We start from the raw sequence: 15,428 nt of genomic DNA on the forward strand, positions 1-15,428 counted from the left end.
TGTGTTGTGTAGGACCAGGACTATACTTTAGAAGTGCACATAACAGTCTTCTTTTTTGAGATGACTCTCCCTCGTTTCTGTTCTTTTAAAAAGCCAGGTTATATCTGCTGTGCTCCGCATTGCTCGGTGGTCCACGTGATGGTTCAAAGCATTTCTACACGGTGCTAAAACGCGAGGTGTGACCTCGCATGTGCCGCAGCTGTCGTTAAGGAGAGCATGCATTTGTTTCCTGCATTAACACAACTTGTTCGCCGAGTCCCTCATTCAGTCATTAGTGTTATTTCTGCTCCCCGCTCATTCTGTCGAGTGCTGATGCTTTTTTCTGCCCGAGAACCATCACCAAGGGTCTAAAAGGTTTTTTTGCAATTTCTGTCAATTAGGCAGAACGGCTCATTTCAGCTGTATTTTCAGATTTTATGTCTTGTGAAGTCAGTGAAGTATAAAGAATCTCAGTCATTGTGAGAGGTTGTTACTTCCCACATGCCAAAAGGTTATGCACATGTGACCTCCCTACACATTGCAGTGTCCTGTATTCTCTTGAGCTAACTTTGAAAGTATGGGTGATATGAGATTTACAGCTATGCAGTTTTTCCATGTGCTCTTGTAACATCAGATGGTTCTGCCTGCATAAAGGTCTGAAATTGCTATTCCTTCCCCCCAAAGAGCCCCCAATGGCGTTGAACTCTCAGGTACCCGGACTTCTATGTGTGCTGTAAGAAAGCTGTCCATGTACCACAATTAACAGTGTGGTGCTCAGATCACAATGCAAAATACAGGAAAAGTACAGAATGTACCACACAGAGAAGCTCGACTCATAGACAAAGGACAGCTTGACTCCTCTTTTGTCTTATGTCTCATAAAGCAGAATTTCATCTGGGTACTTTGTAAATATGAAATTAATGTTGCGTTTATGAAGGCTTATGGCTCAGAAGTTAGCATAGCAAAGGCGGTTATCATAAGGGATATGATTGGTTTCTGCGCTCATGGGAGTTTTGCACAAAAATGTTCTGAAGACAGAACAAAAAATGATTGGTTAAGAGAGAGAACCAATCCGATTGTACAGGTGGCAGGTCGAAGCAACTAGAAGAGACGGGGCCAAGACATCTGATTGGTTACTATGACATCTGACTAGGATCTGATCGATTATCTCTCTCAACCAATCATGTTTTGTTCTGATAGTTCATGACCTGGTACTCCATTTAATGTACGCCGTACTTTGCACCTTTCTGAGATTCCTGTCACCCTCAATGGATTAGTGGTCATTGAAAATTGGTGATTAGGTGTCATTTACTATGCTTTTAGTGAACGGTGAGGTCATACTCAAGGACTAGTTGTCCATATATGGTTGATAAACAGTTTACTTAGTATGCTCATAAATAATACTATATGGCAGTGTTTTCCCATCCGGTCTTCAGGGACGCACAGTCGGTCCACGTTTGCTCCTTCCACGCTCCCTGCCAGACAGTCCACGTTTTTGCTCCCCCCAGCTCCTTCCCTCTATGGATATACACAGGTCATCTAATATCAAGCTGGACCAAGTCCGGAGATATTCCACCATGCACTTCCCTTATGTCAGATGTCACGGAATTTCACAGCAGCGTCATAAGCAATTTCTGATTGTTCCTGTACATGTACTGCTGACAAAGTCAATACTAATGAATATTAATACAAACACAAACCCCGTCATAAGATGTGTCACCTGGTGCTCTGGGGATTTCTTCATAAGAAATTCCAGTCTTCTTTCCTGCAGATCTTTAGATACCAGTACAGGAAACCTAAGGCGTCTAGTTTTACATTATGCAAAATGGCTCGATATCCTCAGGGGAGGGAGGAGAGAATGAAGTTTGGAGAGCACATGGGGAAGATTTCCACAGTGATGCAGTTCCCACCTCATCACACAGCACATGGGGAAGCTCCTTAACTGCCAGTTTTTGTTTCCCTTTTACGAGGTTCTCTTTGGTATTTCCCTTCAGCTGTGGGAACCAATGGTCCTTTGTTGGTATAAAAATATACATGTCTAAGCTGGTTTTCTTTGTACTGTTTATACTTTTTAACCTGTCTTTGCCTGTGTTTCTTGCCTCTGAGCTGCTTCTGTACTGCTGTAATTCTCTTCAATCCGTTGCTGTCTTTGATGCTGCATCTCGACTCAGTAATATTCATATATTTATAAGGGTCCATTAATCAGTAGCAGGAAAATTGTACAGACTTAATCAAATGCAATGTATGCTTTATCATTATTGCTTACCTAAACACAGAATTTTGTTCGATATGGTCAGAGTTGTCAACTTTGGTCAATTTGTTGGCGTGAGATTTTCAATTGGAGACAAGTCTGCACACACATGTACATGTATGTAAGGGTTTTATTACCATGTAAATAGTCTGTAGGGTGTGCAAACTACCCCAGCACTTTTGATACAGCTAATTTTAGGTTTATAGTTGACGAATACAGATTAGCTGAAAGATTTCTTGCATGAGCGTGAGTGCCTGAAAGTGTGTCATGCCAGATGCGTTAGAGCTGGCAAAGCTGTGTGGTTAAGTATTGTCACCCATCAAATGTCCATTAATATGACTTTTATATTAATTATATGATTTAAAATTGTGACCTTCTGGTTGTATATGGCGACAGAAAGACGCAGTGATTTTTCATCAAAATTGATTCTGAGTCACATCAAATGTGGATTTTCTCCCTTTGTGTAACTATGTCTATCGAGGTGCAAATACGGGAAATTGGTTTTCTGTTAATCTCTTAAACCAATACGCAGAAAAAGCCATGAATAAATATTACGTACTACAGAATCGGTCATTTCCCCTCTGGAACGTGACAATGTTATAAAAGAATTTAAGTTGTGTTTAAGTTTCGAGTAGCAGGTCTACCTCCACTCCGCAGAATTAAACAACAAAATAGATTCATGGATAGAATCGTAATTACTAGTAGGCTCTAGGATGCCTCGGTAACTGTTCTTGCCAGAAAAAAAACACGGCACCCTCCCGGTGCCGTTAAGTGTGCAACAGAAACGTGAGCACATGTAAATGTGTTCATCCAGGCTCACGTGACCTTTTTGCTTACCTTCTTCAGACACACGTGAACTTCTCTGCGAAGTTGCTACTACTTTAAACAGTATTCTTCTTGACATATAAGCAAATCATAAATGTGCGTTGAGTTATAGTTAAATGCGTGGAATTATTGTCAATGTTAAATTACCAACGTTGAAACGATTGATTTTTGGTCAGATGTACAATATTGAAAAATTGATGGTGGCAGAACCTTGATTCAATGTTGATATAAAGTGAAACATTGAAGATCAACGTTGTTTCAACCTTTTTGTCTGATATGGAATCAATGTCATTTCAACATACAGGTGAAACTCGAAAAAGTAGAATACCGTGCAAAAGTTCATTAATTTTGGTAATCCAATTTGAAAGGTGAAACTAATATATCACTGTAAAAAATTTTGCCGTATATTTTACAGTAAATTACTGGCAGCACAGACGCCAGTACAGTACTGTAAATTTTACAGTAGGCCACTGTATATTTATTTTACAGTTCATTACTGCATTTTGTTTTTATTGTAATATACTGCAATATCTTTAATCACAGTATAATACAGTATACCTAAACTACTGTAAATTACTGTAAAACTACAGAAACTTCTGTAATGTTTTCATGTACATTTAATTTATGGTTCATTACTGTATTCATTTTAATGTAATTTGCTGTAATATCTCAATATAACAATACAGTATATATACAGTATGTGAATTAATGTAATACTAGAGTACACTTGATCCTTTTATTGTAAAAGTTTGCATGCCTTTATGTGCAGTTTATATTTACTATAGTTTTCTTATGTTAAGGCATATTAATGAAACAATGCATGCATGCCATCTAACCTACAGTATATCTTGTGCCTTCCAGCTTAGTAGACAATGAGTGATTTAACTGACTTGTTATACGCTATAATTAAGCTTTTGATACACACACAGAAAATACACTGAAACCATAATTATGTTCTGTTATGTCTTTACTGTAAGTTTTTAGAAAAAACATTTCACTTAGTTTACAAAAACATTACTTTTATATAAAGATGTTAATGGAAAATGTTCAACAATTCTTACATTTCCAATGTTTCACCATCATCCATCCATTTTCCAAACCGCTTATCCTACTGGGTCGCGGGGGGTCCGGAGCCTATCCTGGAAGCAATGGGCACGAGGCAGGGAACAACCCAGGATAGGGGGCCAGCCCATTGCAGGGCACACTCACACACCATTCACTCACGCTGGCACTCCTATGGGCAATTTAGCAACTCCCATTAGCCTCAGCATGTTTTTGGACTGTGGGAGGAAACCTCATGACGACATGGGGAGAACATGTAAACTCCACACACGTAACCCAGGCGGAGCCTCGAACCCGGGTCCCAGAGGTGTGAGGCGACAGTGCTAACCACTGTGCCACCATGCTGCCCCATTTCACCATCATGTCTTTTAAATTGTTATTTTCAAAAATGCAAAACTAATTGTCGAAATAAGGAATAAACAAACTACCATAAAGTTCACAGGAGCAATAGTATGTGAAGGAAACAGAAGCAGGTTGAAGTCTTAAAAAAAAAAAACTAACTTCCTCATATTCCATCATTCCAGGTGGTCACGTTCGGCAGAATCCCTACAAACAGTGAAGTACACAAGCAATAAATAAACCCTGCTATCTATCATTACCATTTTACCATTTTAGTTTCACAGGTAAATTTCACATCACTTCCGACTCTAAGATTTCAACAAGTTATTGAAATCAGTTCAGACAGACACAAAACTATAAATGAATTTATATTCTATTATATTATATTATATTATATTTATATTACCCTAAAATAGTGCTTTATGTGCATGAATAAAATGCTTCAGGTACCTTATATGAAGTCCCATTCAAACTCAGTGAGCTTTCTAATTAGTGAGCAAACGTGTGGGTTGATGGCAACAGACTCCTTCTGGACTAACTTTCCCGTCTTCTTGCTCTTCATTTTTCCTTTGCTTGCCTTTGACCCTCTCTCTGGGCTGATTTTGAAGAAATTTCTGAAAGAAAAAAAACATCCACAATCAATCTGTCTGTACAAAGAAAATTGTTTATCTTTGTGTTTATCTGAATGTATGTCCTGGTGTGTCTGTGTGTGGGTGTGAAGTGTTGTTCTATCTGTATATGCTATGATTGTGTCTGTATGTGGTATATTTGTGTCGGTCCGTGAATGTATTTCTTAGTATGTCTGTGTGTGTTAGTGTTTTTCTGTTTGTGAATGTGTGTGGTATATTTGTGTCGGTCTGGAAACGTGTGTGGTATATTTATGAAGGCCTTTGAATGTGTGTCTGTGTGTGTTGTTTTGTCTGAGTTTAGTGTGTCTGTGAGTATGAACATAGTGTTGTTGCTAATAAGGTTTATAACTAAGGATTTTCTAATGTAATTCACTTTTAAAAAGTCAATGTCACAAAATTTTACCTTTGTATAAATTCAAGAGTGCAAGCAGGTATTCAAGAGTGCATCTTGGTATTGGAGGTTGAAGTTGTAGTAACACACAAAGAGTGTTGCTAATCCAGACATGAAGGTTGGCTGCACCCCTTGGCGAATCACCTGGCCTTCAATTCCAATCATCCATTTTTGTGTACTAGAGCCGTCACCTACAACCATCAAAATTTATTCAAACATGTTAACAAGTATTACCGAACAAGAAATTGAGCTGATGAAAAGTAAGATTAAACCAAGAATTATCAGCCTTGGACTCTCTGGCAGGCAGCAGGTCCTCTCAATATCAGCTGCAGTGATTGTCTCCTGTAAAATAACAACACAGTGGACAAAAATTAGTCAGACACAAAAATATTTTTTATTATTTTAAGTCTTTAAGTACAAAACAGAAAAATAAAACTCAGAATAAAGTAGAGGGTAACTACGTCCAGTTGTAAATGAATACATTTGCAATGTAATATAGGCCTACCATAAAAAAAATACATATCTTTAAAACTGAAATGCTTACCTCTGTCTGGAATATGAGGTCCCGTTTTTCTTCTTTAAAATGTGCCATTAGCAACTCAACTACTATACTATATACTTAAAGGTAGTAATGCGACGATTTAACTGCTGGTATGAAAAATTCTTCTCTGAAACTAACCGGTTGATGTATAAAGAAAGGTCAGAAGACACAATGCCCTCAAACAAATCATGCCTTATGCAAGGCGGTAACCCATGGCAGACATGAAAATGAATGAAATTATTAAAAACTGAATCAAACTTCACACTACAATTTGAATTCACCTGAAATAATTTCGCATTTTCTGCATTTTGCTTATATGCTTATAAGAAATAACGAGGCAAACTGAAACTGCGTTTTTAGCTGATTGTGTTAAAACAACTGTGAAGACAAAATCTGATGACACAGACTTTACACAAATATCACACGTTCTTTCTCCTGCGGTCACAGCTAGCTTCACCAAACTAGCAAAACTAGCACACTAGCAAAAAACTAATTAAGCACCAATACCAAGTTAATGTAATACTGATAACAAGAGGACCAAAATATAATAATGTTAATCATATCATCTAACGATAACTATCAAATAACAATGAAGCTCCAATACCTTAAACCTTAAAATAATTAATAACCACTACTCAGTTCTTAAAAATAACTGAGTGCCCACCACTTGAACAGACAAAAAAATTAAATAAATCAAGAAACATGGTATTACTCACCTTGACATCCAATTGTGTCGCTTTTCTCTGTGCCAGCAACGGCGAACTAAAGATAGCTCCTTCGCGCCTGTTTCAGTTCAAACAGCACAACGCCTTCTAACCACCAAACAGACCTTACTTGACGATAATGCATCAAATATAGCTGATCACTAAGAAAATATTTGTATTTTAAAATATGTAAAACTGTTAAAACAGTTGAAATATTACCTTTGAAATATTTGTATTATTTCAAACTAAATAAAATAAGTGATGCAGAATTTAGCAAGAATACGCACGTATTTTGAAAAATACAGGTACTTGTCAATTTTTACAGTATAACTCAGATTTTACTGTAAGTGGACTCTGAATATCATTTATACCCACAATGCATTGTAAAATACTGTAAAATACCGTAAAACAATATTACAGTACCATACTCTTGAATATTTGCTGTAAATTTACAGTCATTTTTTACAGTGTATGATATGGACTCATTACATGCAAAGTGAGATATTTCAAGCTTTTGTTATAATTTTGATGATTATTGCTTAGAGATTATGAAAGCCCCAAATTCAAAAGCTCAGAAAATTTTAATATTGTGAAAAGGTTCAATATTGTAGGCTCAAAGTGAGACTCTAATTAGCTAATTAATCCAAAACACCTGCAAAGGATTCCTAAGCCTTTAAATGGTCTCTCAGTCTGGTTCAGTAGAATTCACAATCATATTAGTTTCACCTTTTAAGTTGAATTACTAAAATAAATGAACTTTTCCACGATATTCTAATTTTTCGAATTTCACCCATATGTGTGCTGTCTGGTATACTAAAATGCAATGATGCCCGGCGCACAGAAAGATCCAGTTAAGAAGGTTGCCCATTTCTAGAAATCTGACAGAATTATTTCCGCAAATGTGTATTTTTTCACTAAAGGTGTATTTCTGAAGATGGTCATTCTGGATTGTTGCCCGATTTATTCCTTCTTTTGTTAGTCAGTCGATTACATGTAGCCTAATTAGAATGTTCGTGATTTCAGGCATTCCGCAATGTTTTATAATTAGCTCACATATGTGCCTATATTTTTCCTTATCGTATTTTAATATATGTACGGTCACCATTTAGCATTGTTTTTGGAAACTTCTTGCGCTTGGTAACATTCAGTGCATCAGCAGCAACAAAACAGGCTGTCGCATATAGCCTACAACCACATGTATTTTTAAAATCGCAATAATGGTTGATTCTGTTTATTCATCTTTACAGTTTAACATTTTTTTATTCGTATTTTTCTGGGAAAAAAACAAAGTCTTGTTTAGACTACACCCTACTAGCACATGAAGTCTAGATTTTGATTGTATCCTGTCAAATAAATAAATAAATAATAATAATATTGTATCCCGTTGTTTATTTGAATAAATGTATATATCGGCTACTTAAACGTATAAACGCCACCATGAAAAGACATTCGGGATGTCAAATTCAGTTTCCTTTTTGGGAAACAATGAATCAGTCTCCATTAATTGATCCGTTAATTCTAATAGATTCAGTAGTTAACAATATAACACGTTTTTAATTAAACACATTAAAAACAACACATATTTTGTCATGCAACAAGGTCTTTCTTGCCAGCATTGGCATATTAAAGTTACATGAGTATTTACATACACTGACATATATTACAGTGTTAATGAAGCATTCACAGAAAACGCAGCCGTATAGCCAAGAGTCTCCTGTGCATTTAGTATTATCACTTGTTTAATCTAGCTTTGCCACCTATACTGACCAAAAATAAATAGCATTAATTTTGTAGTCTCTCGTTCGTCGTTACAATAATTGCATGGTCATTTGAAAAACATGTCAAGATATTTGAGGTTTACAGTTTTTTCCAACATCGCCACAAAGATGGAACATTCATAAGGCAACCAAATGTTCGTTATGAAAAATTAAAATACAAAAGAATGGCACGGGTAACTTCTTAATGAAATCGATCATCCGACAGTCATTTTGAATCGGACAAGCTCCTGAAACTCATCTGGATGGAGCTGACCTGCGTGGAGTCCTCGGCTGTGGCAACCTTGAAGCTGGATGGAGCCCTGCAGAGTACGGCCAGTAGACTACTGGGCAGATGACCGCTGAATAGCAAGTAGATGCACGGGTTTGCACAGCTATTTAAACTGGCAAGCAACATCAGGATGGTGAAGGTGGCAGCTGAAATCGACAGGAGATTTAATTTACCCACAAGACCAAGCTGGATGGATATATGTATTAAACAGATGTGCCAAAAGCGGGAATTGAAGAGTTTGTTCATCGTCAATTTATTTGGGCTGTTAAAACTTTAAGTTTTTAGAGTAAGTATGAAGGTTTTCAGTCACAAAATCTAACGACTTGAAAATTACGAGGATCTTCATCATCATCATCATTGTTACTGTTGTTGTTATTATTACTATTTGTTCAAACTATATGGGTCTACAGAACGTGTTACATATGAGTAAAACTGTATGCTATCTGTGTGGACGCTAATATGATTACGGTTTTTAAAGGTCTTACATTCAGTGGGGGCGTTGACGTCCCAGGCGGACCACAGCTGGACCGTGAAGAATGGAGCCCAGCACATGATGTAGGTGAGCACAATTACCACGGTCATTTTCACGGTCTTGATTCTGGCCTTGGATAAACCTGTGACACTGCTGGTTCTGGAGGGCAGTGGATGTGCGATGGGCACCTGTCTCTGCTGGTGCGTTTTGTGGTACAGATTGATGTGGACCGCTCGACATATGCGCACCTGACACACGACCACAATGAAAATAGGCAGGACAAAAATGACCAGGGTCGTCCAAGTCACGTAGGTCTTTAAACCCCAAGGTTTAATAAAGTCAGCCCAGCAGTCGAAAACTCCGGGAGTCACTTGGACCTTCGAGAAGATAAAAATTTGGGGGACACCTCCGATTAAGGATATGACCCATGCAACACACACGGGAAAGTTCAGGCGTGCACGCCGTCTTTGAAATGTGACCATAGGGTTGCAGATGGCTTGGTAGCGGTCAATGGTCATGACGACTATCATGTATGTGGAAGCGAACATGCCGACAACCTGCAGGTATTTGACGAATCTACACACCAGGTCGGTTCCGACGAACCTGTCTGTTATGTCCCACATCAGCTGAGGGCAGACTTGGAAGAAAGCCACCACCAGATCAGCAAGGCAAAGGTGGAGTACAAAGACTCGCATCCGCGACTGTTGTTTTCGGCGTCTCCAAAGTGTGACAAACAGCGCAGTGTTTAAGACAGCGGCAGAGATAAAGATAGTGCCCAGAAGCGCGATTTCCATCCGGGCCAAGCTCTCGTTTCGCGGCTGGTCTCCGGATGCTTCCATCCGAAAACTGACACTACTCACGTCGGGTGAAAATGTACTCATGACTTCTTTCAATTTAAGCGTTTACGTAGGGTACCTTAACGTATTACTCCTGGTTGCATGTGATTTTGATGCCCGTCTGGTCTGAAAGAATTAAAAATAAAGATTTAATCAGAACTAGATTATCGTCTGTAAATATTTGCATTAAATCACACGAATTTCAACACATTCCACGGTCGAAAATACTTAAACTCTTATTTTTGCATCTAACAAAAACAGAAAAGGCACTTACCGGACCAGTGTGATATAATGGGCGTTAAATTTGAACTGCACCCTGTTCAACATGAAAGAAAAGCTTTTATGAAGACTGGGCACCTGCGGATGGTTGGTTTTTATTTCTGTATCCATTGGGGAGGAGCTGTCCGTCAGCACCTGGTTACTTACACGATTCCCGTTTTTTCCTCCACAGTCGTTAAAAGCAGGTAGCAGACCTACAGTTTTCAGAAAGAGTTGAAGTATGAATTAATACACAATAGATCATTCTAGCTTGTTAGTTTAGAACATGCAATACGAATCTGATTATTGCCTCTATACTTGGAGCTCAGTGTGCCCGATTGTTTTAATTCCAACGGTATTTGAAATTAATTAGCACGGGCGAAAAACGAAAATAATCTCAAGAGGAAGGGCATATAAAACGCCGCCAAAAGGACTGTTGTACTAATGGTTTTCAATGCAATGTAGCGCTACATACAGAAATCCATTATTACTATTATATATACTAGATAAATGATCGGTAAATAGCTTAAGGTTAGCAAGTTGAAATGTTTTAAATGCATTACAAAGTCATTACATATGTGTCACTGGACTAATCTCCGAGTCTACTTCCGTAGCTTTATAAGAACATAAAGTTCAAAATTGGCCTATGTGTAGCTCTAAAAGCAGAAGAAATACCTCAGTGAATAACCAAACTAAATAAATTGAAATATTCAAAAATATTTATTGTAGCATTTGTCTAAATAGGATATAGCCAATTATGGCAGCAAATATAGGGCAATTCCTTTTCTTAATGACACCATTATGTTATCCATAAGTTCATATCCATAAGTACTTCATTGTTTTAGGAAGATTTTATCAAATTAAGACCAGATTCACTTTCCCAGTTCAAAAGATCTGACTGAACACATAGCAAGTTTGAGTGGTTAGTTCATTATGTAGCTTTCCAGGATTGTTCAGAATTTACACTGTAAAAAGAATACTGTAAAATCTATAGTAAGTAAGTAAAGGCAGAAAATAGCTAGTAAGTTGCTGTAATACATTTCATAGTATTGTTACTGCAAATTTAATCACAGTACCTGTGAAATACCTTACAGCAATTATCACAGTACTGTAATTACCATCGTAGTATGATGGTGCTGTATATATCATCACAGCAAACACTAGACTACTGAAATAGCTTATACAGCATTAATTGTATTACTGTAAACTGATAAAAATACATACTGTAAAATAGACACTGTTTCTATCAGAAAAATAGTTTATTATGTAAAGACATCAATTTGTCTATGTAACAGACACAAAACATTTTGCAAACAATTCAACAGCTATTAATAAACAGTATTTAACAGTTTGTAAAGTGCTTGGCCTGAAATTTGTTTTAACTTTACAGCTTAAAAATAGTTTATTTGACTGTAAGGAAGCAGTTGTTAATCGTAACAGTATGTGCAAATAATTTTTTGTTTTACATTTGCTTTCTGTTTCCTACATTCAGTGCTAAAAGGACACAGTAACCTCATATTATAGAAAACTGTCACAAGATATTTTAACAAAAAGTCATTTTAGCAAATAGAACATCCATCCATCCATTTTCTGTAAATACAAGACATAATTACTTTTCATTAGCGAAAGGTGAAACCATTGTTTTGAGTAATAGTTTTCTAATACATATAATGGTGTCTATACACTTTGTACAGATTTCGCAATGGTCTCTTAATTTATCAGTTTCTCTGATTTTACTATTTATAGATATGTATTTGATTGCAAGTGCTAATGCAGATACTTGTTCCATTTTGGAAGCCAGGAGGATGAAAACAATGTTTAAATTGAAAATAAAACAAAACATTTTTTCAGCGTTGTATCACTTCTCAAAATTATATTGTTTTCTAGTTTGAATGTACTTCATTAATTTTGGAACTAAGACTTAACAGATCAGACCTGCACCAAAAGTCTGTGTATGTATCACATCCACATGGACCAGCAAATACTACTATATGGGTAAAAATTCAACTAAGTTAACAACCGCAGCTTTTGTTATGGTATCATACATTCGAGACTAAATATTAAACTACTTCAAAAGAATTGACCAAAATGATTTCAATTAGCACTCTGTGTGAAGCACTTGTAGCATACAGTTGTGTAAAGAACAGAGATGGGAAATTCAAGTAATTTGGGAGTTGAGTATCTACTGGATAAAAAGTGAGCATTCATTTTAAAATGAAGGAACTGGCAACTGCATGAAAATTAGACTTACCATTACTCATAAAACATGTGCTTGTTTCTCTATATTTTACATGGTGAGCAAAAATATGTTCGCTTGTTAAAATTTAATCAGCAGCACCCAAAAACAAAAATATAACTGCTGGGCAATGATATTGCATCCCAGCGACAAGAAGCAATTTTGAGTAGTATTTAAGTAGTTGAGTACGTGGTTACATGAGCACCCTAGTGAACAGTACAAAAAATAAGTGCTTACTTCCAGATAAATTCCAATGTTGTAGCTGCCTCTTCTGGATATTCAACACATAGTATGACCCAAACAGGACAACCAGGGCAGAAGTAAAATTTTAATGGTCACTCATTCTGACGACAACTCTGCCCTCAATGGATAGCATCCATTTCTTTGCTCCAAGAATGGACTCCCCTGAAAAAAATGCTGACGCTGCACATCATTTAGCTTCATTTCACATCAAAAGCAGAATCACATGACATGCAAAACTAACAGAGACATTAGATTTTTGCAGTATACTGCAAACTGCAGTATAAAGGAATATTTACATCAAGACGAAAAGGGCATCTTCCTTATCTTTGAAGTAACCAATCATGACTAATATTGCTGCAAGTCCAGGATCCACATCTTCCATCTGTTGTTCAGGGCTATAAAGGACTGTTTTCACATTCGTTTTCCATTTCAAAAGTTGACTTTTAAAATATTGTAGCGCTCTTTTGCTCTTTCCAGGAAGTGATTCTCGTAGTCTTGATTCTAGCTCAATTCCTGTCAATGTGCAGAAGTATTGTAGTAAAAACTTCTGCATGAAGAGGAATGGCCACTCTTTCTGTAAATCTGACACACATTCGGTGTAGAAGTTGCATTAATGTCACGACGCTGTGGCTCAAACAATAATGCCATGAGATCATTGACTTGCCTCTGGTCTGTACCTCTTTGTCCCTCCTCTCTTTTTCTCATTTAGGGACTCTCTACTTTCCCCTTCAGGTAGTTGTGAGGGCTGCCAGTTGACACATCCATAACTGTCTGTTCTGGAACACTTTCTTGATGGTTCTGGCAGGTCTTCATCCATGGCAGAGACCATTAGTTTTGGTTTTCAAAGTCGTGTTAAGGTATTGTCTCCATCCTTGTCCTGAGTTGTTTGCTTAAAATGTAATACCCATTGCCTATTCGTTCTCTCTCTTCCGTTCTGTCTTCAAAAGACTCAAGGAATTTATCCACAATGCTCTTAGCCAGTTCAACACACTGCTTGAATGGGGGGTTCAATTATCCTATTGCTTCTGCAATGACTCTCACCATATGTCGTCTATCTGCAGCTTCTGGTCTCTTCCCCTGTGCCAGACACTTTCTCAAACTCTCATGTGTTTCCCCCATGGCACAGAAAATGCTGATACCCTATGTGCTGTTTTGCCCAGAAATAGACTTTGCAGGTTCCAATGAAGGCTCCAAATTGCAGGAGGTATTAGGATAAGGTACAGGTGAAAGTATAAGTATAATTTTAGGTTCGGATGTAGCCGTGGTACAGTGACTTTGCTGAATATTGTCTGGTGCATCTGAAAAGAAAAAAAGTAAAGTAGCTACAACAGTAACTTATGGCTAGGTAGTTTAAAAAAATCAATCTTGTCAGTGGATTTTAACATAACCTGAACTAAAAACAAAATACTCATACTCATTTATTAAGTATAGTTATACAATACAAAGTTTTTAGATCCATTTGTATTTATTAAATTTTTTTTATAATAACCATGTATTTAATAAAAATCCATAAAGACACAAAAACTAACCTTTTCTCCTGAATTCATGCAGTAGTTTCCTACAATCCACAAGTGGCAGATGGTGCCACTTTATAAATGATTTATAAATTTCATGTCATCAGCCTTCCTCACCCCCATGTCTGACAACAGCTGCATAATCATTTCCAAGTGGGGGAGGATGCTTTTAATTGTGGCTTCCATTATGCTTCCCCTGAAAAAACAGAATGATGAAGTGCAATTACATCAAGGTGAAAGAGCTTGTACAGAGGCAGTGAGTAGTAGTCAGCAAGTCTATCCGCACTAACACAAACATAATGAGCCTGTGTATCATGCTGTAGGACATGAACTCCAAGATCTAAGGCTGGCACTGACCAAGATTTTTCACAAACAAAATAAACCTTCTTCTGACTGACCAGAAGCAGAACAATCCTACCAACCTCAAATCCTCTGTCATTAAAACTGAGTACAGCCATTCCTTTCCAATATGTAGCACCCTTGTATGTGACAGACACCGTTTCTACTGTGCTTTGTTTCTTAACACCTGTTAATCTCACAGCTTCTTGAATGTCACTATTGCACATTTTATCATTACATTGATTGGATGGCCTACTTGAAGAATGGCTGGGAACAAGCTCCCTGAGTATAAATAGGCCTGAAGAAACTGGTGCCTTTCTACCAAAATGCCACAGAGGTTTTTAAAATTATGGAGCTTCTGTGCGCAGTGCTTAAACTTTCAAAGCAGAGAGTCCAGAGTCGAATGAGTGGGCCAAATTTCATTATGACGCCTGGGTAGTGGAGGAGGAAGTGGTGTTTTGGCTTCACTGATTGGTCTGGAAAAAAAAACATTACTTGAGACTCCAAATATTCTTCAACGAGATCTGGTTGATATGGATCATTGGAGCACAGACAAATTCTACTATTTCCCTCAGCCTGAGGCACAACTGCCAAACTTTGTCTTCAAGTGGATTCTTGATACGTGTACCTATAAGGATAGGGAGAAGACATAGCAAGCACCAGTTCTGTGCTGCACTTCCTCCCAACTTCTCGGCATCAGCTTTGACCACACATGGGCAGTTATTAGCATCATTAGCTTTGAGTTTTAGTTGAGTGATTCTCC

General features: G+C 37.5%; 1 protein-coding gene and 1 long non-coding RNA gene across 2 annotated transcripts; both read right to left on the reverse strand.

The window, feature by feature from the left end:
- Window positions 1-4,137: 4,137 nt before the first annotated feature.
- LOC125747398 (uncharacterized) lies at window positions 4,138-6,596 on the reverse strand. The gene is made up of 3 exons (XR_007399296.1): window positions 5,489-6,596; window positions 4,907-5,070; window positions 4,138-4,663 (listed from the first exon to the last, which is right to left on the reverse strand). It is a non-coding gene; the product is annotated as an uncharacterized LOC125747398 (long non-coding RNA).
- Window positions 6,597-8,471: 1,875 nt separating this feature from the next.
- Window positions 8,472-10,412, reverse strand: avpr2b.1 (arginine vasopressin receptor 2b, tandem duplicate, 1). Its single transcript, XM_049022579.1, has 3 exons — window positions 10,350-10,412; window positions 9,253-10,201; window positions 8,472-8,913 (listed from the first exon to the last, which is right to left on the reverse strand). Exons 2-3 carry the CDS (start codon window positions 10,118-10,120, stop codon window positions 8,705-8,707), a joined length of 1,077 nt encoding a protein of 358 aa, XP_048878536.1. The 5' UTR covers window positions 10,121-10,201; window positions 10,350-10,412; the 3' UTR covers window positions 8,472-8,704.
- Between the last annotated feature and the right edge of the window lie 5,016 nt (window positions 10,413-15,428).

Source organism: Brienomyrus brachyistius, chromosome 8 (genome assembly GCF_023856365.1).
Source record: "Brienomyrus brachyistius isolate T26 chromosome 8, BBRACH_0.4, whole genome shotgun sequence".
Classification (NCBI taxonomy): Eukaryota; Metazoa; Chordata; class Actinopteri; order Osteoglossiformes; family Mormyridae; genus Brienomyrus; species Brienomyrus brachyistius.

What these genes read in the sequence shown, in the direction of transcription:
- avpr2b.1 (XM_049022579.1), bottom strand. Translation starts at nt 10,120, where the DNA reads ATGAGTACATTTTCACCCGACGTGAGTAGTGTCAGTTTTCGGATGGAA. An exon ending in CGTCAACGCCCCCACTGAAT is followed by an intron (nt 8,914 to 9,252) that starts GTAAGACCTTTA and finishes TGTCGATTTCAG; the next exon opens with CTGCCACCTTCACCATCCTG.